The sequence below is a fragment of the Ictidomys tridecemlineatus genome, chromosome Y, assembly GCF_052094955.1.
Source record: "Ictidomys tridecemlineatus isolate mIctTri1 chromosome Y, mIctTri1.hap1, whole genome shotgun sequence".
Lineage (NCBI taxonomy): Eukaryota > Metazoa > Chordata > Mammalia > Rodentia > Sciuridae > Ictidomys > Ictidomys tridecemlineatus.
In genome coordinates this window covers 2,835,825-2,861,686 of record NC_135494.1, presented here as the reverse complement: position 1 = coordinate 2,861,686, position 25,862 = coordinate 2,835,825, and the positions used below count along the sequence as shown (strand labels likewise).

Genomic DNA, 25,862 nt, shown 5'->3' with positions numbered 1-25,862 from the left:
TCCATTTTTATATCTTTATTATTTGGGGCTGGGGATTGAGCCCGGGGTGCACAACCACTGAGCAACATCCCCAGACCTGTTGATTTTTTATTTTGACACAGATCTTGTTAAGTTCCTCAGGGCCTCACTAAGTTGAGGCTATCCAGGTTTGTGATCCCTCTCCCTCAGCCTGCTTGGCCACTGGAATTATAGCTGTATGACACTGTGCCCAACAACACTGGTATCATACCCCTCTTCCTTAAGTTTTTTTTCTTTCCTTTTTTTTTTGAATGGGGGTGTCCTGTGAATTGAACTCAGGGGCCCTCAACCACTGAGCCACCTCCACAGCTATAGTTTGTACTTTATTAGAGACTGGGTCTCACTGAGTCCTTTACTGTCTCACTATGTCTGAGGCTGGCTTTGAGCTCACAGTCCTCCTGCCTCAGCCTCCTGAGCCACTGGAATGAAGGCATGAGCCATTGCACCTAGATTTGTTTTGTTTTAAATTTATTTTATTTTTTCAGTTACTTATACATGACTATAGAATGCATTTATGCACTTTGATATATCATACATAGATGGGATATCATCTCTCATTTTTCTGAGTGTGCATGTTGCAGAATCATATTGGTCATGCAGTCACCTATGTATGACAGTACCCTAAACACAGAGAGAAATCCAGCCTAGATTTTCTGGCTTACTCCACCCAAGGATTAATCATGGGGAGAAAAGCTGAGTTGGATTTAAAATTCAGTGCTGTAAAAGAAGTTTAAGAAAAAACGGTACAAGCTGCAAACACAAGGATACACCTGCAGAGCTGCATCTGCTGATGTGGACAGTAGTGGGTCCACTCACACAGCAGCGGCAAACTCGCCACCTGAGCTAGGGGAGTGCTCAGTGCTAGAGCGCCTGCCTAGCATGCACAGGGCAGGATTGAGTCCCTGGCACCAGGAGAAGAAAAAAAATAAACTCCATTAATAATAGGGCAAAGTATATTTTGAGAAGGTGCCTCTCCAAACAATACATACAAACTACAAGATTTTATAGTGCTCTTTATCTTGCCTATGTACAACACAACACATGAGACTTAGAAAAGAATGCGTGACACAGTGGTGGTCCCAGAGTCATCACCAGGCCACGAAGGCATCAAGGAAAAGGAAGGGATCAGCTGCAGGGCACACAAGGGCACATGCCTATAGTCCCAGCTGTAGGAGGCTGAGGCAGGGTGACTACAAGTTCAAGGCCAGCCTCTCTCTCTTAAAAAATAACAATTAACAGGGTTAGGGTGAAGCTCAGTGGTGGAGGCCTCCTGGGTAATGTCTGAAATAACAAAGGGAGAAAAGGAGGAAGGAAGAGATATTTCACTAATCTGTACACAAGGCTGGAGTGGAGAGGCCTCAACTAACACACACAATGTGTCTGAAACTTCTGAATGACGCAAGGCTAAATTGAGAAGTCAGGAAATAACAAGTGATTTTTGAGAAGGAATAGTGGGCAGCAACATTGTGAGAAAAATCAAAGGAATAAATAGTTGCATGACACAGTGAGGATGAAAGCACTGCACTAGGGAGGGTATGTAGAGAAAAGGGTGACTTGATCCTGTACATGTGTGTGCACGTGGGTGTGAGTGTGCATGTGTGGGTGGCACAACTCACCCCTCCCAGGTATTCTTTTAATGTGACTTGCTGCTCTGGAAAACCCTCACCTGAGCACCAGGGCATTTCTGATAGCCTCTGTGACCCTGCTAAAGTGCTTTTCTGGTGCCTGGTGCATGAAAGGGAATAGTAACTGAAGTTCATTATATCATGAGCTCTTCATAGAAATGAATAATTGGTTTCCTTAAATATTGAAATAGTTCTTCCACCCCTGTTTTCAACATACATTATCTAATATACATTTTTCCAAGTCAACTCCAGTTTAGTTCAACTGAACTAATAATAATTTGGAAGATGTGAGTTAATGATCTTATGATGATCAGCATCATTTTATAACCTTAGAGCTCGAAGGACGTTAACATACAGAAACACATGAAGAAGTAATTCCTGCATCTGAATTGGTGACACCTGGAAACTCGACACAAACAAGGCACATTTCAATTCACATCAGGGATTCAGGAAACACCCAGGAGGTGAGCACGGTAGCATATGTCTGTGATCCCAGTGGCCATACAGGAGGATCACAAGCTTCAACCCAGCCTACATCAGGCTGAGGCAGCATGATCATAAGTTCAAAGCCAGCCTCACCACTTAGGACCTAAGCAACCAAGTGAGACCATGTCTCAAAATTGGAAAAAGAAAAATGAAAAAAAGACTGGGATGTGTCTCAGTGGTTCAGCACATCTGGGTTGAAAAAAATAATAATAATAAATAATACAAAATATTCCCTCAAATCTGAACAAGTCTAACTAGATCTGAAACAAAAAATGTCTTATCACATTTCTACATACAAGGCTTTTCTCCAGTTTGAGTTCTTCCCTGCTGCCTAAAGAGGCCTTGGGGCTGGGGATGTGGCTCAAGTGGTAGCGTGCTCGCCTGGCATGAGTGCGGCCCGGGTTCGATCCTCAGCACCACATACAAACAAAGATGTTGTGCCTGCTGAAAAACTAAAAAAATAAATTTAAAAAAATTCTCTCTCTAAATAAATAAATAAATAAATAAATAAATCATGGCACTGTAACTTTATTTAAAAATAAATAAAATAAAGACGCCTTGACAGTTGAAAGGGTACCATATCATGTAAAGAGCAGAGGGGGGAAATTCAAGATGGTGGGCTAGAGACAGGCAGCATCCTGTGTTGTTCCATGGCCTAGGTCTCACCTCATCGGAATACAGGATCTCAGAGAGTGTGAAAATCCAGGCTAGAGGGGATTTTCACAGAAATCACCACTCTGTAAGCTCAGTGCAGAATTCAGAGCCTCAGCGATCGAGTAAGACTCTAGACTCCAGGCCCAAAACCCAAGCCCTAGCCACAAGCAGCTCTTGAGCGGCTCAGCAGAAACACCTCTCAGCCCCTCTGCAGAACTCCAGGCTGCACCCGGTTCCCACACAGGCCACTCAGCTGCTACCTACCCAAAGCACAAGGCCATTGCCCAACTCTCCCCACGTCACTGGTCACCCTGGCTTTGGAAGCAGACCGGCTCCATCTTGGATCACCTTTCTCCCCGTATTTGGTGAGCATGGCTGGCAGATGGGAACTCCCTCTGAGCCACATATCATCCTGCCAGACCCCCAGTTCAGTGTCCACTGCCAGAAACTGTAAACCTTTTTACAAAACTACTGATTATATTTTAAATAATAATTGAATCCAACATTTCTGGACATTGAGACTAAACTGTGTCTCTCTCTCTTTTTTTTTTTAATATATTTATTTTTTAGTTTTCGGAGGACACAACATCTTTGTTTGTATGTGGTGCTGAGGATCAAACCCGGGCCTCACGCATGCCAGGCGAGCGCACTACCACTTGAGCCAAATCCCCAGCCCTGTAAGTGTCTTAATAACAACAAATTGTTCATACTAATGTATTATTGATATTGGGATCTGTTAACATTGTCCTTCCCCACAAAGGAGGGATCTTGCAACCCTACAAGAGCACTACAAATTTATAGGGTAAAAACAATAACACCCCAGAACCACAGAGCTAGAAAGGAAGACACACAAGCAACATGAAAAGACAAGGGAAGAAAGTGCCCCAAACAAATCAAGACAACACATCATTAGAATCATTGGCAGCTACAGCAGAAAAATGGACACAGAAAGATTTCAGGATATACATGGTTAAAAGGTCCTGTGAACTCCAAGAAGATATAAGAGAGCAAAGACAAGTAGTAAAAGATCACTTCGATAATGAGCTACATAAACAAATCCAAGAAGAAAAAGGTCACCTCAACAGGGAGATAGAGATTCTAAAACAAACAAAGAAACAAACAAACAAACAAAAATCCTTTATATGAATGAAATAATAAACCAACCCAAAGCTCAAATGAAAGAATTACAAACAGAGTGGACTACTGGGAAGATAGCACATCAGACAATGAAGATAAAATATATAATCTTGAAAGGAACACAGTCCACAGAGTGAAAATGGTAAGGAACCAGGAGCAGAACATTCAAGAAATATGGGATAGCATAAAAAGACCAAATTTAGGAGTTATTGGGATAAAGGGAAGCATAGAGGACAAAACAAAGGAATCAAGAAGCTATTCAATGAAATAATATCAGAAAACTTTCAAAACATGAAGAATGAATTGGAAATCCAAATTGAAGAGGCTACAGGATGCCGAATGTACAAAATCAAAACATATCCATACCAAGGCACATAATAATATAAATGCTCACCATACAGGATATGGAGAAAATTTTTAAAACGACGAGAGAAAGGAATCAGATTATATATAGGGAAAAATCAATTAGGATAATGGCAGATTTTTTCATCACAGACCCTAAAAGCTAGAAGATCCTGGAACAAATCTATCAAGCTGGAAGAAAATGGGTGCCAACCAAGAATCTTTTTTTTTTTTTTTTTTTTTTTTTTTTTTTAAAGAGAGAGTGAGAGAGAGGGGGAGACAGAGAGAGAGAGAGAATTTTAACATTTATTTATTTTTTAGTTCTCGGCGGACACAACATCTTTGTTGGTATATGGTGCTGCTGAGGATCGAACCCGGGCTGCACGCATGCTAGGCGAGCGCGCTACCGCTTGAGCCACATCCCCAGCCCCCCAACCAAGAATCTTGTATCCAGCAAAATTAAGCTTTAGATTTCAAGATGAAATAAAATCCTTCCATGATAAACAAAAGTTTAAAGAATTTATAGCTAGAAAACCAGCACTACAAAACATATTTGGAAAAATATTCCATGAAGAGGAAAAGAAAAACAACAATGAAAATCAGAATAGGAAGGTAGTACCCCAAAGGTCGGGGGGAACTAATCAAATAAGAAAACCAAGTCAAGTTAAATAACAAAAATAAACAAATATGGCTGTAAATACAAACCATGTCTCAATAATAACCCTGAATGCTAATGAATTAAACACATCAATCACAAGGCATAATACACTGACTGAGAGTGAAATGCTGGGAAAAACAAAAACCATACCACTCACATGGACAGCACAAGTAAGCAAGGTTTTCCATACTCATATCAAATAAAGTAGACTTCAAGCCAAAGGGAATGAAAAGGGATAAAGATAGAGATTACATACTGCTCAAGGGAACCATACACCAACAAGATGTAACAAACATAAATATATATGCCCCAAACAATGGTGCAGCTATGTTCAAACAAACTCTTCTCAAGTTCAAGAGTCAAATTGACCACAACACAATAATCTTGGATGACTTTAACAAACCTCTCTCACCACTGCACAGATCTTCCAAACAAAAGTTGAATACAAAACTATAAAACTCAATAACACAATCAATAACTTAGACTTAACTGACACGTAGAATATTTCAACTTGCATCAAACAGATACACTTCTCAGTAGCACATGGATCCTTCTCTAAAATAGACCATATACTATGCCACAAAGCAACTCTTAGCATATATAAAGAAGTAGAGACACTAGCATGCATTTCATCAGATCATAGTTGTATATGAAATTGGGAATCAAAAACAAATTAAAAAATAAAAATTTCTCCATGACCTGGAGACTAAACAATAGGCTACTGAATGAACAATGCATTCCAGAAGAAATCAAGGAGAGGATTAAAAATTTCTTATGGGTAAAGAAGAACATAGACACAACCTATGGAAATCTGAGACACTATGAAAGCAGTACTAAGAGGAAAATTCATTGCATGGAGTTTATTCCTTCAAAGAAAAAAAAAATGACCTCACACTACCTCTCAAAGCCCTAGAAAAAAGAAGAACAAACCACCAGCAAAACAGTAGAAGGAAAAAAAATAATTAAAATTAGAGCTAAAATCAATAAAATTGAAACAAAAGAAACAAATGACAAAATGGACAAGAAAAGTTAGTTCTTCAAAAAAATAAATAAAATTAACAGACCCTTAGCCATGCTAACATAGAGAATGAGAGAGAGAGAGAGAAAGAGAGAGAGAGAGAGAGAGAGAGAGAGAGAGAGAGAGAGAACTCAAAATTACCAGTATATGTGACGAAAATGGTAATATCACAACAGATATGACAGAAATACAGAGGATAATTAGAAATTATTTTGAAATCCTATTCTCCAATAAAATAGAAGACATTGAAGTTATCAACAAATTTCTTAAGTCATACTATCTGCCAAGATTGAATCAGGAAGACATACACAATTGAAATAGACCAATATCAAGTGGTAAAATAGAAAACAATGCTTATCAACCAAGAAAAACCCAGGATACACAGCCGACTTCTAAAAGACCTTTAAAGAAGAACTAGTACCAATACTCTTTAATTTATTTCAGGAAATAGAAAAAAAGGCAGCACTTCCAAACTCATTCTATGAGGCCACTATCACCCTGATCCCCAAACCAGGCAAAGTCACATCAAAGAAAGAAAACTTCTCTAATGGACATAGATGCAAAAATCCTCAATGAAATTCTGGCAAATCAAATACAAAAATATATCAAAAAGATTGTGCACCATAATCAAGTGTGATTCATCCCAGGAATTCAAGGTTGGTTCAATATACAGAAATCAATAAATGTAATTCATCAAATCAATAGATGAGGGCATGATGTAACATGTGGGGCATGTTGCATCAGAAAGGAAGAAACCTAACTTGATGTAGGGCATACAACATGTAGGGCATATTGCATCAGAAAAGAGGAAACCTAACTTGCTGGCTGCTACCCCCTTCCCAGTCGTGGTCCACATGTGGCTAAGATAGTGCCTGGCAATCATCCAGAAGGCATTACCGTGGGTTGTGATGAAAAATTGGACCACCTCTAGGATAGGCTCAGAAAACTTTTAACCTCATGGACAGCTTGTGTCACCCATTAATGCCTGTAGGATGGGTGTACATGTGAACTCTCCCCACCCTGCTGACCTTTATCCTGACTCATTCCTGTACATTATATTAGCTGTGTCCCTGACACGTCTGATTGTCCTCTGGCGAGGGAGTGCTGGGTGCAGGCGGTCAGTAGGCCCTGTCCTTTCTTGGCTCGTCCTGGTCGGGGCGTGCTCTCCCCATTTCTCCTGAGGTCAGGAGGGAATGATACTGAAAACCCCCGACAAATAGACTTAAAGATAAGAATCATATGACCATCTCAATAGATGCAGAAAAAGCATTTGACAAAATACAGTGCCACTTTATGTTCAAAACACTAGAAAAAAAAACTAGAAATAACAGGAACATATCTCAACTTTGTAAATGCTATCTGCACTAAGCCTCAGGCCAACATCATTCTAAATGAAGAAAAATTGAAGGCATTCCCGCTAAAAACTGGAACAAGACAGGAATACCCTTTCCCCACTTCTATTCAACATAGTTCTTGAAACAATGGCCAGAGCAATTAGATAAAAGAAATCAGAGGGATATGTGTAAGAAAAGAAGAACTTAAATTAGCTCTATTTGCTGATGATATGATTCCATTCCTAGAAGACTCAAAAAGCTTCACCAGAAAACTTCTAGAACTAGGAAATGAATTCAGCAAAGTAGCAGGATATAGAATCAACCCATAAATCAAAGGCATTTCTGTGTATCAGTGACAAATCCTCTAGAAAGGAAATGGAAACACTCAACCATTCACAAGAACCTCAAAAAAACAAAACAAAAAAACAGCAACAAAAAAAACCCTTGGGAATGAACATAATGAAAGAGGTGAAAGATTTATACAATGAAAACTACAGAACCCTAAAGAGAGAAATCAAAGAAGACCTCAGAAGATGAAAACATCTACGTAGCTCTTGTATAGGCAGAAGTAATATTATCAAAATGACCATACTACCAAAAGCACTATATAGATATAATCTGTATTACAGATTTAATTCCCATTAAAATCCCCAAGGCATTGCTCATAGAAATAGAAAAAGCAATCATGATACTCATCTGAACAATAAGAGATGCAGAATAGCTAAAACAATCCTTAGCAGGAAGATTGAAGCAAGTGGAATTATTATACCAGATCTTAAACTATTACAGAGAAATAGTAACAAAAACAGCATGGTTTTGGCACCAAAACAGACTGGTAGACCAATGGTACAGAATAGAGGACACAGACACTAACCCAGAAAATTACAATTTTCTTATATTAGACAAAGGTGCCAAAAACATGCACTGGAGAAAAAAACCATCTTCAACAAATTGTGCTGGGAAAACTGGAAATCCATAAGCAACAAAATAAAATGAAACCTCTAGGTCTCACCATGCACAAAACTCAAATCAAAATGAACCAAGGACCTAGGAATTAAACCAGAGACTCTGCATCTAATAGAAGAAAAAGTAGTCTGAAATATTCAACATGTGGGATTAGGCCCCAACCTCCTTAATAAAACTCCTATAGCACAAGAATTAAAACCAAGACTCAATAAATGGGATGGAATCAACCTAAAAAGTTTCATCTCAGCAAAAGAAACAATCTGTGAGGTGAACAGAGAGGCTACATCCTGAGAGCATATTTTTACCCCTCACACATCAGATAGAGCACTAATCTCTAAAGAACTCAAAAAGCTAAGCTACCAAAATAATATTAATAATAATAATAATAACAACAACAACTAAATCAATAAATGGGTCAAGAACTTGAACAGACACTTCTCAGAAGAAGATATACAATCAGTCAACAAATATATGAAAAAATGCTCATTATCTCTAGCAATTAGAGAAATGCAAATCAAAACTTCTCTAACCTATCATCTCACTCCAGTCAGAATGGCAGCTATTATGAAGACAAAGAACAATAAGTGTTAGCAAGGATGTGGAGAAAAAGATAACACTCATACATTGCTGGTGGGACTGCAAATTGGTGCAGCCAATTTGGAAAGCAGTGTGGAGATTCCTTGGAAATCTGGGAATGGAACAACCATTTAACCCAGCTATCCCTCTCCTTGGTCTATACCCAAAGGACTTAAAAACACCATACTACAGCCACATCAATGTTTATAGCATGACAATTCACAATAGCTAAACTGTGGAGCCAACCTAGATGCCCTTCAGTGGATGAATGGATTAAAAAAAGTGGCATATATACAAAATGAAATTTTAATCAGCAATAAAAAAGAAAATGAAATCATGGCATCTGCAGGAAAATAGATGGCATTGGAGAAGATAATGCTAAGTCAAGTTAGCCAATCCCCAAAAAACAAATGCTGAATGTTTTCTCTGATATAAGGAGGCTGACTCATAATAGGGAGCCTGGAATGATTAGATGAATTCTAGATAAGGCAGGGGGGACGGAGGGGAAAAGGAGAGGATAGGGGAATAGCAAGGATGGTGGAATATGATGGACATCATTTTACAAATTACATGTATAAGGACATGAATTGGGTGTCAAAATTATTGATATACACAGATATGAGTAATTGTGGTATATATGTATAATAAGAATTGTAATGCATTCTGCTATTTCTTTATCCAAAATAAATAGATAAATAAATAAATAAAAGGGTTTTTCCAGATGTAAATCCTTTTATGTATTTAAAGAAAACTGTAAAAATTGACTACTGCCCAAGATTGCTTATCCGCAGGACTTTCTACAGTATTTTTTTTTTTAAATACAACTGAAAAAAGTAAAACATCTGAACCCTTTGTATTTCTTACTTGCATAGGATTTATTCATTTTGGCATGAAACTTTCCAAAAGAATCTTCTAGTACTCAGAATAAACTGCAAAAATTAAAAGACTTCCCACATTTCTCATGTTCACAGGGCATCTCTCCATAAGTATTTTCATAAAAGGGAAGGAAACTAGGTTTGGAACATGAAGCTGCTAGAGTGTAGCAAATTGTCCCCATTCAGAGTGTTTGTTTTCCAGTGAGGGAAATGGCTTTGAAGACAACAGGGAAAATGGAATGATTTGCTATATTTTTTCACATTTAAACAGTTATTCAGCCAGATGTGGTGATGTATGCCTTTAATCCCAGAGACTTGGGAGGCTTAGGCTGAAGGATCACAAGTTTGAGGCCAGCATCAGCATTTTTGAAAAACCCTAAGGAACTCAGCAAGTCTCTGTCTCAAAATTAAAAATATCAAAAAGAATGAGGATGTGTCTCAGTGGTAGAGGGCCACCAGACCAAATCTGCAGTGCAATCCCCAGTACAAAATTCAGCAGAATGAGCAGTGTGTTTGAAGGAGACAAGAAATATTGATCCACCACATTTCACATTTAAAGAATTTTTCTCCAGTAAACTTCCAACATGTTGATGAGAAGAACAGTAATAACAAAAGTCATTGCCAATTGTTTTCATCAGAACAATTTCTTTGCAATATGAGTTTGTTCATGTAAGTGAAGCTGATGGGATATATCAAAGGCTTTTCCCCATTGTTGACATTCATGGGGCTTCTCTCCAGTATGAGTTCGTTCATGTGAGCAAAGATGAGAGGACTGAGTGAAGGCTTTGCCACACTGCTTACATTGATAGGGCTTCTCTCTCTCTCTCTCTCTCTCTCTCTCTTTTTAAGTTTTTTAAAGAGAGAGAGGGACAGAGAGAGAGAATTTTAATTTTTTTTTTATTTTAGTTCTTGGCGGACACAACATCTTTGTTTGTTTGTGGTGCTGAGGATCGAACCCGGGCCGCATGCATGCCAGGCGAGTGCGCTAACGCTAGAGCCACATCTCCAGCCCCAATAGGGTTTCTCTTGAGTGTGAGTCCCTTCATGTCTGTGAAAGAAAAAACAAGAAAAAGACTTTTCCACATTGTTGGTATTCATTAGGCTTCTCTTCTGCATGAATACTTCCATGTATGTGAGATTCACTGGATGTGTCAAGGGGTTCTCCACATTGTTGATATTCATAAGTCTTCTCTCCAGTATGCGTTTTTTCATGTCTGTGAAGATGATGGGATTGAGCGAAGGCTTTGCCACACTGCTTACATTGATAGGGCTTCTCTCCCGTATGTGTTCTTCCATGACTCTTAAGGTGACTGGATGTAGCAAAGGCTTTTCCACATTGTTGACATTCATAGGGCTTCTCTCCTCTATGAGTTCGTTCATGTCTGTGAAGCTGAGAAGATTCAGCAAAGGCTTTGCCACACTGTTTACATTCATAGGGCTTCCCTCCAGTATGAGTTTGTTCATGTTTGTGAAGCTGAGAAGATCTAGCAAAGGCTTTTCCGCACTGCTTACACTCATAGGGCTTCACTCCAGAATGGGTTTGTTCATGTATGTGAAGGTTAGAGGCAGTACTGTAGACTTTTCCACATTGTTGACATTGATAGGGCTTTTCTCCACTATGAGTCCGTTCATGTCTGCAGAGGGAAAAAGAAGTAGTAAAGACTTTTCCACATTGTTGGCATTCATTGGGATTCACTCCAGTATGGCGTTGTTCATGTATCTGAAGGTAAGACAAAGTAGTGCAGGCTTTCCCACATTGTTGACATTCATATTGTTTCTCTCTAGTATGTGCTCTTTCATGTCTGTGAAGTTTAGAGGAGTCAGTGAAGGCTTTGCCACACTGCTTACATGCATAGGGCTTCTCCCCACTATGAGTCCGCTCATGTATCTGAAGGTAGGAAGAAGTACTGAAGGCTTTCCCACATTGTTGACATTCATAGGGCTTCTCCCCAGTATGAGTTTTTTCATGTCTGTGAAGTTTAGAGGACATACTGAAGGCTTTGCCACACTGCTTACAGTCATAGGGCTTCTCTCTAGTATGCATTTGTTCATGTCTGTGAAGTTTAGAGGACTTAGTGAAGGCTTTGCCACACTGCTTACATTCATAGGGCTTCTCTCTAGTATGCATTTGTTCATGTCTGTGAAGGTTAAAAGAAGTAGTGAAGACTTTTCCACATTGTTGACATTCATAGGGTTTATTTTCCGTATGAGTTTTTTTATGTGAGTGAAGGCTAGACAATAGAGCAAAAGCTTTGCCACACTGCTTACATTCATAGGGCTTCTCTCCAGTATGCATCCATTCATGTCGGTGAAGGGAAAAAGAAGTAGTGAAGACTTTTCCACATTGTTGGCATTCATTGGGCTTCTCTCCAGCATGGAATTGTTCATGTATCTGAAGGTAAGATAAAGTAGTGTAGGCTTTTCCACATTGTTGACATTGATAGGGCTTCTCTCCAGTATGCGTTCGTTCATGTCTGTGAAGGGAAGAAGAAGTAGAGAAGACTTTTCCACATTGTTGGCATTCATTGGTCTTCTCTCCAGTATGGATTTGTTCATGTATCTGAAGGTAAGACAAAGTAGTGAAGGCTTTTTCACATTGTTGACATTCATATGGCTTCTCCCCAGTATGAGTTTTTTCATGTCTGTGAAGTATAGAGGAGTTAGTGAAGGCTTTCCCACACTGCTTACATTCATAGGGCTTCTCCCCAGTATGAGTCCGCTCATGTATCTGAAGGTAGGAAGAAGTACTGAAGGCTTTCCCACATTGTTGACATTCATAGGGCTTCTCCCCAGTATGAGTTTTTTCATGTCTGTGAAGTATAGTGGAGTTAGTGAAGGCTTTGCCACACTGCTTACATTCATAGGGCTTCTCTCCAGTATGCGTCCGTTCATGTCTGTGAAGGGAAGAAGAAGTAGTGAAGACTTTTCCACATTGTTGGCATTCATTGGGCTTCTCTCCAGCATGGATTTGTTCATGTATCTGAAGGTAAGATGAAGTACTGTAGGCTTTCCCACATTGTTGACATTGATAGGGCTTCTCTCCAGTATGCGCTCGTTCATGTCTGTCAAGGGATAAAGAAGTAGTGAAGACTTTTTCACATTGTTGGTATTCATTGGTCTTCTCGCCAGTATGGTTTTGTTCATGTATCTGAAGGTAAGACAAAGTAGTTAGGGCTTTTCCACATTGTTGACTTTCATAGGGTTTCTCTCTAGTATGTTTTCTCTGATGTATTCTAAATAAACTTCGGTAAGCAAAGTCTTTCCCACATACGTTACATTTAAAAAGTGCTTTCCCAGTGTGCGTGATCACGTGACTGTGTAGACCTGTGGGTGAAACCAAGGTTTTACCACCTTCTTTACACTCATGGGATTTCTCTCCAGAATGAGTTCTTTCATGTATTCTAAATAAAGTGGGGGAATGAAAGGCTGTCCCACATACCTCACTTTGAAAAGCTTTACCTCCGGTATGTGTTCTTGTGTGACTTTGAACATCTGTGGGAGAAGATGAGGCTTCATCACATTGTTGACATTCATCAGGTTGCCACCCAGTACAAGAATCTTCATGCCTTTGAATGTCATTGGAATAGCTGATGACTTTCCCACATACTGTACTTTCATAGGGTCCATCTCCAGTTTGTGTTAACATTTGTGTATGAACACTTTTGAGAGAAACCAGAGATTTCCTGTATAGTTTCAATTCACCTGGCTTCTCCTCACATTCTTCCTGCTTGTAGCATTCGGGTCCATAGTGAGATGTGATCTGCCTATGAAGGAATGAAGGGCATATGAAGACTTTGGCACACATAATGCAGTCACATGAATTTACTCTATTAAAATTTTTCTTTGCTTAAGAATTGGTATCTCATGACCAGCACATTATTAATACTTGATTAATTCATGATGTTGTATTTATTTAAGGTCCTAGGTTAACGTTACTTCCAACATGAGGTAAAGCCTAGGTTTTTCAAACTTGTTCAAATAGGCAGAAAATAAAGAGATTGAGAGGAAACAATGCTTTGCAACACAGCTTGCCTATGGTCCAAATTACATTCACATATGCAATTTCATTATACTTTTTGCATGTCAAGCACTTTGAATAGACTTAATATCTTTTATATATATATAAATTTATTTCAGTTGACAATAGACTTTATTGATTTAAATGTGGTGCTGAGAAGAGAACCCAGTGCCTCAAGCATGCAAGGCAAGCTCTCTACCACTGAGCCACAACCCCAGTCCCAGTGAAGTATATATTTCTGGTAAAAAAATCTTATAAGAATAAATACTTTTAAAGTTGTGCAAATTTCTTGCATTGGTTTTAAAAATTATATGACATCCCCAGATTCCCTCAAGGATTCCTCTTGTGAGTACAATTACCTTTGATCGCTCCCAAAATTTTTGATCTTATTTTCAATGTTCTTCTCATCACATTTGATTCCTAAAATGCCAAACCAAAACATTATAAATTTCTAGGAGCTATAAATGCTTTTCCAAATTCATAGTGCATTTTATGCTACAATAATTCACCAACTGATTGTCTTCTCATGTTCTACATAAATGAAAAAAAAATAAACACAAATTCTCTAATTAAGTAAATATACAAATTATTACCTATAGATGCCAGGTTTCTGAGGACTTCCAGCATCACATCTCTGTAAAGGTTCTTCTGGGAAGCATCCAGCAAATCCCACTCCTCCTGCATGAAGTTCACAGCCACATCCTCGAAGGTCACTGACATCTAAAATATCCCACAAATGTGTAGTGGAGACCAGGAGAGATTTGACAGCATGAGAAATCTATACTCAACATGCATGATGTTCACATGATTCCCTAGCCTCTCGATTAATTCCACAATTTGGTCATTGAAATCTCCAGTGCATTTAATTCTTCACAGCCACTTCAACACTAGATTTGGGCCCCACACAAGGTAAATAGTAGAGTGTTGTACACCCTTCCTTTGGTGAGTTCACAAGAAGTAAAAGGGGTTCCCAGGTCACCCTGATCTTATTTGTTGATTGCATCTCTATCACCTTCTTACCAACATCCTGTGCAGTAGAGAGCTAATATTAGCACCCTCCTTATTACTTACCCTTAGAAAAGAAAGCTGACTGAGTAGGAAATTGCTGGGATCACAAAACTCAGCATTTGAGAGAACCTGCCAACCTCAGTGGCTCACTGGGCCTACACAGTTAATATAGACAACATGGTATTTACTGTTTCCTTCTGAATGTCAATTGTTCCATCCTAAAAGAAGTGCCTAGAATCAGCCCCAACCCACACCCTCAGAGTATGGAGTCACTAAAGAGTTTCCCTCATAGACAACAGTTAGACAATCTTCTACACAGGTTGTCACAATGTGTTCACTGGGGACTGAGCTCAACTTGGGTGATTACACTGAGGACAACTAGAAGTTTGCAGGTGCTTTACTCCAGAACAAATTTACCCAATTAGTAATCAAGTACAATGATTAATAAACATAACAATTTAATAATTTCTGGTGGTTAATGTCAAAGCAGAATGAGGTGGTGTGTGGAAAGATGGCATGTGTCTCAGAAAGAACTTGATGACCCCAAGATGTTATCTTGTCCAAACAAAAGCCTTACAAAATTATATCAGTTTGAAAAATAGTTTTCTTAGCAGAAAATCCTTTCCTAAACCTCATGGCAACCATGAATGTCCAATGATTCTCAAACTCTTCTGAAAAGCAGATGTCTCACTCAGATCATGTACAGTCATGAGACACATACCACCGTTCTGCTCAAGGACACTTTGATCAAGATAGGCCACATGTACAATGGTGGTCTGTCATGAAAGAGATTCCTCCTTCCTGTAGCACAGCTGGTGCAAGAAAACCTCAGGCACAAGCACTTCCAGGGTGTGTTAAAGCAGCAGGTTTGCAGCCCAGAATCCTGAGCTATCCCATGCTGACTGTGAAACAGGCCACCTCACGTGGGTCTATAAGCGGGCTATGATTTCTGCACAGAGTGGAACAGCCCAAAGGACAACCTACCTGAACACGACCCTTCCATCACAAAAAACCATGCATAGGACATAAGACACATGACATTTGAAGCAGGACAGTATCAACAGAGGTTAATAGGAGCCTGAGAGAAAGCCTTTTGTAGGCTGTCCTTCATTGCATGGAAAAAGTATGAGTGACAGCAGGTGTCTTGGAGACTGATCACAATGATGGAAAAGGCAAACTGAAATCTAAGTGGCAAAGGGTACTTCATCCCACTATTCTGCAGACAAATATCATTTATTATACATTTAACTGTGAAAGACTAAAACACATTTCAAAAATTTAAAAAAAATATATAATTACTACCCCCCCCAAGAAACAAGAAAGTCAAGGCTCTGACATCTCAAACAGGCTTCTATGAGACATTTAAGACCTGCCACCAATTTTCTACTGTTATTTCCAGACAACAGAAGTTGAGTTAAAACTTCCTAATTCTTTATTTTTATATTTATTTTTTTACTTGCAGTTGAACACAATAGCTTTATCCTATTTATTTATGTGGTGCTGAGGATTGAACCCAGGACCTTGCACATGCTAGGCAAGTTCTCGACCACTGAGCCACAACCCCAACCCACCTTCTAATACTTTATCTGGCATATTTTACCATATTATCAAAATTAAATAGATAAATAAAAGTATTAAATAAAAAAGAAAACTATGAAAGACTCTCATGATCATGAATGCAAAATTCCTCAAACAAAACTTTACTGAATCCAAAAATAAACAAAAAACGATTATAAACACAGTAAAGAGGAAATTATTACAGCTCTGTAAGACTGATGCCAAATTTAAAACTCAGTTAATATTTTCCAGGGACGAGCATACTACTGTGGGAAGTCAAGCCCAGTGGCCCAGATCCACTCACATCAGCCTCTGCAGGGCCCAGGAACACAGCACACGTGCAAGGCTGATTCAGAACTAAAAAACCAATTAACATTATCCATCACAACAAAAAGCTAAATAATAAATATTGATTATATCAATAGTTAAAAAATGAAGAATAATGAAAAAACACTCAAGCTCAAAAAAACACAATGTCTTCATAGAGAGACAGCATGATCCTCTATGCTACTGAAATCCACTGAAGAATCATGAAAAACAATGATGTGACATCAGTGTTGTCATGTTAATAAATAGGACAATTATTATACTATTGACCACAGGAAGCTGGGCATGGAGGCCATGCCTGGGGTCCTTGCCAATCAAGGGGCCAAGGCAGGATGATCCCAGGTTTGAGTCCAGCCTGGGCAATTTAGCAAGACTCTGTTTCTAAACAAAAAATTAAAAGTTTTGGGAATGCAGCTCAATGGTAGAGCATCCCTGAGTCCAACACCCAGCACCAAAATGAAAAGAAAAACAAACACACACCACTTATACAGAACCAATAAAAAAAAAATACTTATATATAAATCTAACAAAAATCTGTATGACAAAAACTGCTAACTTCTAATAAAAATATCAGAGACATGGAAAATATTTGGAGATACTTTTATGTTCACAGATGGGAAGCCTCAGTTAGCATCAATTCTTACCAATTTTATTTATGGATTCAGTATAATCCCAATAAAAAATATTTTAAGTCATGTTTTCAGTAACAAAAGATCCAGAACAACCAACATAGTAATGAACACTCAGTTCACAGGATGAACACTACCTGAGATTAACAACTACTAAAAATCTACAATCATCAAGACACAGTGGTATTTGGCACAGTATAAAACTATTCCACTGATCTTTGACAAAGGAGTAAAAAAAAAATCAATGGAAAATATACTCTCTTGGACAATGTTGCCAAAGCACTGGACATGAATTAACATGTAGAGAAAGAAAACATTCTCATTTCACAAATGTCACAGCACTCCCAGTGCAGCCTCAGTCTCAAAGTGGGACACACAGCTGGGACTGCAGCTCTAGCAAAGCACCTGCTTGGCACATAGGAGGCCCAGGGTTCACTTTTCAGCACCAAAAAATTGCCTATACATTGTAGTACCTAATGCAAAACTCCAAACTTCACTAAAATAACAAAGAAGTACTTACAGAGAAATCTGGGCCGGCATGACAGCTTCATATGCAACACCAAACACATGAACTGTGAGCGAAAAACTTGTAAATAGAACTTGATCAAAATGAAGTTTCCGTTTTTCAAAAGATGTACTTCAGAGAATGAGAAGACATGCTGGAGAACTGGACAAAATGTTGTCACAACATACAGTGACACTGGGTTGGTATTCAACATACATGAAGAATACTCAGTAAAAAAATAATCAACCAACTTGGAAGTGGGAAAAAGATTTGGAAAGACACTCATTCAATAAATAGGCACAGTTAACACATGTATGAGAAGATGTTCACCTGCATATAATTAGGAAACTTCAAAATGAACAATGAGGTGCCACCAGATACTCAACTAGATTGGTGACATGCCAAACACCAAAGGCTCCAAAAGACACTGAAAACATAAATCAGCAAGAACCCTTCCCTTGCTCATGTGAATGGAGAGAAGAACACTGTCTGGAAGACAGTCACGCTCTTACAAAATAAACATGGTGCACTCTACAATTAATTCACCACACTCCCAGGTGTCTATTCAAATGAGGTGAAAATTATGCACAGAAAACTTCTCAGCAGTGACTACAGCAGCCATATCCAGAACTGCCCAAAACTAGAAGCAAGGAAGATGCACCTTTCAATGCTAAATGGACAAGCTGCAGTTTAACCACACCAAAGAACATCACCCAGAAAGTGAGCTCTGCAGCCTGCAAAGATACAGCACCCTTAAAGGCAGACTAAGTGAGAGAAGCCAGTCTGAAAGGCCAAGTGCAGTAAGATTCCAAGTCAGGAACATTCCAGAAGAGACAACATTATAGATGCACTGAAACTCTTCTGTATGACATTATTATGTAGAGTATGTGATACACAAAATTACACCACATAGAGGAGGAACCCTAAGGTAAAGGATGGATTTCAGCTGAAGATAAAGTGTTGCTTCATCCACTCTCTTAATCAAATGTAGGATACTGATTCAGTAACTAACAAGCATCCAACATCAATGCAAAATATCGAGAACAGTGTAGAGAAGGGTGTTTGATACAATATGTAATGGCTCATTTGAATTGTCAACCACATTGGATTAAGAGATACCTGTGATTAAGAGGCCTCTGGGTGTGTCCACGATGGTGTGTCTACAAATGATTGGCATGTGGAACTGAGAACCAAACTAGAGAACCTCCTTAGGTATAGGCAGCACCATCCAATAGGACGGTGTCTTAGGTGGAACAAAAGTTGGAAGAAGGAGGAAGCAGCAGCAGAGAAAGCCCCTTTCTTCTCCAATGGCTGCTGCAATGGCATGAGGATATCAGACTCTGCCTTCTTCACTCTCCCAAAGTGGACTCTGCCTGTGATTCTCCAGGGAGTTTCCAGAACCTTTGGTCTGGACTAGGGCATCACCACTGATCCCTCTTGTTCTGAGGCTTCAGCCTCTTGGACTCTGCAGCTACTACTTCTCAAACTCTCCAGCTGCAGATGGCCACTGTGGACATGCAGCTTCAGGTCAAGTAGGCCAATCTAATAAGTCCCCTTTTATAATCACACTTCGTGTTGATGCTGTTCCTCTAGCAAACATTGACTAACAAACTATAAGACTAAAATTGCTCTGAAAAACAAAATTGATTTAATAAGGAAGTGAATAAACTATATGCCATAAACTTTAAAAAATATAAACATAAGAAACAATATTACATAATGAATACCTTTCCCAAATAATAATGCAAAAAATAAAGCAAAGAAGAAAAGTCATAGTTACAAATTTCAAAACTATGGACAAAAGCAAGGAAACTGATTTTCAATACTATTTCCATCTGGAAAGAAACTGGATGATAAATCTTTTTTTAAAATATATATTTATTCTTTAGTTCTAGGTGGGCACAATCCCTTTATTTAATATTTATGTGGTACTGAGGATCAAACTCAAGGCCTCACGCATGCTAGGTGAGCACATTTTCTCTGAGCCACAATCCCAACCCCTGGATGATAAATCTTTAAAAGGTATTCCAACTGCTGGTGTGGTGGTGTGCACCTGTAATTTCACCACTAGGGAGGTCCAGGCATGGAACTGGCAAGTTGGAGGCTCTCTCCACAATTTAGCAAGACATCCAGAAATTTTGTGAAACTTGGTTTTCAACAATAAATTGGGGGACTGGGATTGTAGCTGAGTGGCAGAGCTACAGTATGAGGCACTGGGTATGATCCTTAGCACCACAGATAAATTAACAAAAATAAGGTATTCTGCCCCTCCAAAACTATACAAAATAAAAATAAAAATAGGTACATAATAAATAGAAAGGGCGGAGCACGTGCTCAGTGGTCAAGTGCCTCTAGGTTTATTACTCAGTAAAACACCTGCCCACCTCCAAAATGCTGCTCACACATTGAAATTCATTTTTTTTGAGGACAACATAAGCTGAGCAAGTCCCTGGCTTCAATCCCACCACTCTATACATCAGCAAATAAGTAAACCCCAGTCTACAATATTAATTTTCTTGGGGTGGAGAGTAGCTCAGTAGTAAGAACTTGATAGCCGTCGGTTCAATCCTCAACAGTCCATGTACACAAACACACACACACACACACACACACACAAAAAAAAAAAAAAAAAAAACCCTGAAAATATATGTAATGAGTGATAAAAAAGATTATAATACAAAAGATACACAATGAGAGGCAAGAAAAATCAATGAAAAGACAACACACTTTCTTACAAAGGAGACTGAACTTGCCCATGATCTACACTCTTTGAAAAAACAAAGAGCATTTCAGTAAATTATGTGAAATTCAGGGCATGGATTATTGTGTTTTTTGGGGTGAACTTAAAAAAACTACATCTAAAATGAAAATAGTACACTGTATCTAAGACCAGTGAAAATATTGTACAGGACAGAGAGAGTAGAGAGAGCATTTATGTTACTCCCAAGTTTCATAAGCTAAAAGGCCAGCTCCCAAATGGGTAGCCCTAGGAGGAGGTAATTAGGAGGGAACAGCAATCAGGTGACATGGTGGGAGTGCCTGTGAGAGGATCAGCACCCTTACTGAGACATATATATCTCTCCTGTTCAGAAAACAGGTGTCATTTATTATTTCACTGATAAAGTATTCAGTGACTTTTTAAATGATCACAGTTGGGTATTTTAGGTATTGCCAAAATTGTCCTTAAGACATCCAATGAAGATGGGTGTGATGGTGCACATCTGTAACCCCTGTGGTTCAGGGGTCAGAGGCCCAAGGTGATGTAGCAAGTCCCTGACTCAAAATGAAGAATCTAAAAGGAGCCAGAATTGAGGCTCAGTGGCTAAGCACCTCTGGGTTCCATTCCTGATACCAAAAACCACACAGCTAACATGGACCTGCCAAGACCAGACAACAACAGTAACAACAAACTGTCATTCTTGTCAAATTCATGAGCATGTCAATGACTGTAACTAATTTACATAAAATCAAATTCATAAATTTATCCACTACAATTTTTGGAGAAATGGATTCATTTCCTGCAGCAATAATGGTAGACAGAGTTTCTCTGTATCTTAAGTGGCATTCTGGAATCTAGGACATGGATTTCAATTGGAAATCATTGAAAAGACAAGATCAAATCTCACCAATTTTCTATGTATACTCAGGGGTAGCAAAAGATAAATTAGATGTGTTTTTTGTTGTTGTTGTTTGTTTTTCTGTTCTGTTCTTTTTCTTTGGTTTGGGATCAGAGATTAAACCCAGAGGAACTTTACTGATGAGTCTCATCCCCAGACATAAGGCCTGGCTAAGTAGCTAAGGCTGTACTCAAGTTTGCAATCCTCCTGCCTCAGCCTCTGGAACAGCAAGGATCACAGGTGTGCACCACTGTACCTGGCTGTAATTGTTTTCACAATGGAAATGTTACTATACTTTTTAAAATCCACTTCTTTCTTGCCTATTTAATAATAGTCCATCCAACTTGGCTCTGAAAAAATAGACATGGGCCTTAAAATGTGAGCAGATCATTTCAAAGTGATACACAGAAAGCTTTGGTGCCGAGGGAGCACACATGTGTCAGGCTCAAGGGGCAGGGAAGGTCCCTGACATCTGGGACGTGACCTCTTTTGGTCTTGCTTCCTGAAAGCCTCTAGGATCACCCTCCCAGGGACCTAGACCATGACTCCAGTCTAGGAGGCTTTTCAGGTTTGCACAGCTCTGCACTGGGGTGGGTGGTGCTTATGCTCTGGGAGAGGTTTCGCTCCTTTACACTGTGAGACTAAAAGGGCAGGAATCACTGGTGACCTGGCCCCTCAGCACCAGCATCCACAGGATGACTGTCCACCTCTCTCCAAGAAATGGGAACAGAGCAGGGAAAAAACAAGGTTCCAAGGAAGTAGCTGTCTAGATGAGGCCTGTTCCAGGAGATTCCTCAGCCCAGAGCCCCAGCAGCTTCCCTGAGAGGCTGCACCCCACACCTCAGGCTGTCCTCTAGGAGGAGCTGACCCAGGGCCTGAAGTTCTGTTCACCCTGCAGGGACCAGGGCAGCTGTGGCCACCTTGTGGCAGCTCCAGGAGAGGACAGTGGCTGAGGACATGGGACCCTGTGAGGCGTCCAAGGGGAACCTCTGCCCAAGAAATCTGACAGGGTGTCTACACCTAAGGAAGATAAAAGGAGAAGCACAAGGCTTTTATAGCTGGGAACTCAAGTTCTCTATACAGTTGCATCTACATCAAAGAACCTTCAGAGTACTTGACTAACTAGACCACCATGAGGGTGCAAAGGCAGGGTTCTGTATGGAGAGCAAAAATTATCTTGGGGTATATTAAGGCCTTTAATAGCCAATTATCTTAATTTCTGTATCAGACCACAATTCTCAAAACTATTAAATTTCTCAGAATATATCACTACCTTTACCAGACATCTAATCCCCACCATCTACCAAAGTAAGAAAGTAATAAGAACAGTCAGAAGAGATTTTTTTTTCTTCCTTCCTTTCTTTCTGTAGCCCACCAATCTGATGATCCTACAAATGTAATTGGTTAATGTAGTGATACAAAGTTTCTTTTAGAAAAGTTCATGTAGGCCAGGCACTGTGCCACACGACTGTAATTCCAGTAGCTTTAGAGGATAAGGTAGGAGGATTGCTAAATTCAAAGTCAGCCTCAGCAAGTTAGTGAGACCATAAGAAACTTGATGAGATCATGTCTCAAAATACAATCTAAAAAGGACTGATTGTTACTCAGTGATTAAGTGCCTCTGGGTTCAATCCTTGTCTTTCAGGGTGGGACACATACATCATTTAGGGTCACTTGAATCCATGTTTCTGAGTATGGTAATTAATATTTAAATCAAAATGAACTATTTTCCATAGCTGGGATGCCAATGCCTTTAATGTCAACAGCTTGAGAAACTGAAGCAGGAGGGGCAGGACTTACAGGCCAGGCTGGGCAACACAGCCAGACCCCATCTGAAAATCAAATTTAAAAAGTTGGGGATGGAGAACAGAAGAAAAAATGAAACACTATTATCCTATGTGCATATATGACTACAGGACTGGTGTGAATCCACATATCAAGTACAACCAGAAAAGGAGCAGTTACACTCTATGTGTGCTGTGTCAAAATGCACTATAATGTCATGTATAACTAATAAAAACATAACATAATCCAAGATTCAATATCCCTAGGTTCTATGTACAAATGCCTTTTTCCTTTAAAGTAAGTATTTTGACCAAACACAGGAAACTGTTAAGTGATTATTCTTTCCCCTCAAGTATAATATTCACAAATAGAAAACAAATGCTTTCAAAAGTGTTCTTCTTGCCAGGGACAGTGGCACAGGTCTTGTTAGAATGGCCTTAGGCCTGAGCCTAAGAAACTCCATTTAAAAGACCTGAAGTTTCACCAGGCACATCCACAGATCCTCCAGTAAGGCCTCAAACAAGTTCCTTCCTCTCACCCTGATAAAGAGAGTGAAGGCTATGCCAGGCTGTCCTTGCCTGATAAGAGGGAAAGGGAGAAGATCAGGGAGGAGATGATCCCAGGGTAAATGATGTCACTGAGAAATAGGGTGGTAGCTGATCAGGATTGAAAACATGATCAAAAGACCCAAAATATAGTATAAATGATAGAGCAGATGAACAGGAATTCAGGCAGCAGAAACAAGGATGCACTGGAGAGCCTGCTGAGGACCTGACATCCCATCACTTGGCATCTTTCCTGAGCCTCTGAAAGATCCTCACTGCTCTTAAACTCCACTGCCTCCTCTGGACCTTGGGGAGAGCTGCAACTCCTCTCTACAACCTCCTCCTCCACTGGTCCTCCACTCCACACCAGGAAAAGCCTGCCTTGGTTCCAGACCTGGTCACTGAGGTCTGAGTGAGTGTGCATCTGCTGGACTCAAAGCCTCAGACATAAGACCTTAAAACTTAGCATGCAGAGAGAATGTCTGTCATTAGCTTATCATGATTAACTGTGTTTCCCAGTGCTTAGAATGAATCTAGAATTGTTTGCTGTTAATTGATTATGTCTATGGCAATGCCTAGCATTAAGGATTGTGGTTATCTTGAGTAAGAACCTATACAATTAAACTATATTGAGTAATTTGAGTGAATACAGCATTGAAAGGGGCAGAACTGTGTGGACATTCTTTATTTCTCCCCTTGACTGCATAAGTCACAGTTTTGTCCCCTCCACACAGCCCTGTAATCCCAGGAATTTTGGAGGCTGAAGCAGAAGTGAAGCCAGATTTACAGATAGGTAGTTAGGCAAATTGGGTCTAATATTGTGTAAGATAAATAAAACAGAGGCCATTATAGAGAATGGAGTCCTGGAAACCAGAGCAGCAATTGAAATGTTAATGTCCCCAACACAGGAATCCATTCTAAGGAACTGTTAATCATAATCCAAAAGCCACCCCAGGCCTTTCCTGCAAGGACTCGTCACTGGTAAACAGCGGTAACGGAAGGATCACAGGTTGGAGACCAGCTTCCACACCAAATGGGTGCAGATCTCAGAATTCAGTAAAAGTGGAGGCTGGGGATGTGGCTGATAAAGCTCCCCGAGTTTGGATCCCCAATTAAAAGAAAAGAACTATTCTGTGCAATATTTCACTAGATGAAAAGTGACAATTAGCGGACGGTGTGCATTTGGACCGAGTGGGAAGAACGGACGTCTGGCCGAGCTGTGAGGTGGAGGGAAGGTGGGTTTAGAGGCAGGAGGCGCCTGCAATTTGGAGGACCTACAGCAGCCTCCGGAGGAGCTCCCCTGGGAGGAGGAAGGTGCGTGGCCCTGCTTCCTCCACGTTGGGAACAGTGGGTCGGGCCACTACTAGGGAGCAAAGGGGACACCAGGGACCTGAGCCGCCCTTCCAAATGCAGGAAACCAGGGGACAGGTCCACCCTCCAGCGGGGACACTGCCACGCTCAGCAGCTCACCTCAAAAACCCAAAACCCAGCTCAGCCCACGAGACCAAGGGACAGAGCCACGAGTCCCCAGCTCACCAGGGCACCGGGGCCCAAGGCAGGTGGTGACGTGTACCTTCAGCCCTGGTCGCAAACTCACCATTTTTGTCTTCTGTGGTGACCCGGCGTCCTCTCGAGGAATCTCCAGGCACCCGAGATGGGGGTGGGGGGGGTCACAGGCAGCAGAGTCACCTGAGCCCCTGGAGCAGAGAACTCTTGGCTTGAAGAATGAGAAGCCGAGTCGCTGCGGAAGAAAAGCCAGAGATTGCGGAAGCCCGCCCTTCCTCTTCCTCTGCGCACTGATTGGACAGTTCCCCCAGCATCCGGGATGGATGGCCTCCAGGCCCGCCTCTGCATCGTGACTGACAGCCAACCTCATCCAATCACTGGCTGAAATTGGGTAGAGTGACATATTCCTGGCTCCAGCCCTTTTCAGGCGGAGCTTCCCGGCTGTGCTGGGAACTAATCCAGGTGGGAAGCCTTGGCTTAGCCTCTGGTACAGAGGTGACACCTGGCGCTGAGCTGGGCTTCAGCCATAGAGTGCTTTCTGAGCATGGGAGGCCCTGGGTTTAACCTCAACACAAAAACAAAGCACAGCTTCTCAGGGAGGCTGAGGCTGGAGGAGCCCAAGGTCAGGTCAGCGTCTGCAAAGAATGAGATCCTCTCTTAAAATAAAAGGAATAGA

General features: G+C 40.3%; 1 protein-coding gene across 8 annotated transcripts; it reads right to left on the bottom strand.

Moving 5' to 3' along the window:
- Positions 1-25,562, bottom strand: LOC101970919 (zinc finger protein 124-like). Of its 8 annotated transcripts, none has more exons than XM_078035361.1 (5): positions 25,278-25,562; positions 14,301-14,427; positions 14,067-14,127; positions 13,129-13,453; positions 1-12,837 (listed from the first exon to the last, which is right to left on the bottom strand). In XM_078035361.1, exons 1-5 carry the CDS (start codon positions 25,554-25,556, stop codon positions 10,732-10,734), a joined length of 2,898 nt encoding a protein of 965 aa, XP_077891487.1. In that variant the 5' UTR covers positions 25,557-25,562; the 3' UTR covers positions 1-10,731. The 8 variants fall into 8 exon arrangements, with proteins under 8 accessions (XP_077891487.1, XP_077891485.1, XP_077891484.1 ...); XM_078035359.1 differs by adding an exon at positions 18,853-19,363 and having other exon boundaries at positions 1-13,453; positions 25,278-25,365; XM_078035363.1 differs by having other exon boundaries at positions 11,145-12,751; positions 13,149-13,453.
- Between the last annotated feature and the right edge of the window lie 300 nt (positions 25,563-25,862).

What these genes read in the sequence shown, in the direction of transcription:
- LOC101970919 (XM_078035358.1), bottom strand. Translation starts at nt 25,556, where the DNA reads ATGAGGTTGGCTGTCAGTCACGATGCAGAGGCGGGCCTGGAGGCCATC. An exon ending in CACCACAGAAGACAAAAATG is followed by an intron (nt 14,428 to 25,277) that starts GTGAGTTTGCGA and finishes GGGATATTTTAG; the next exon opens with ATGTCAGTGACCTTCGAGGA. An exon ending in CAGAAACCTGGCATCTATAG is followed by an intron (nt 14,128 to 14,300) that starts GTAATAATTTGT and finishes TTGGCATTTTAG; the next exon opens with GAATCAAATGTGATGAGAAG.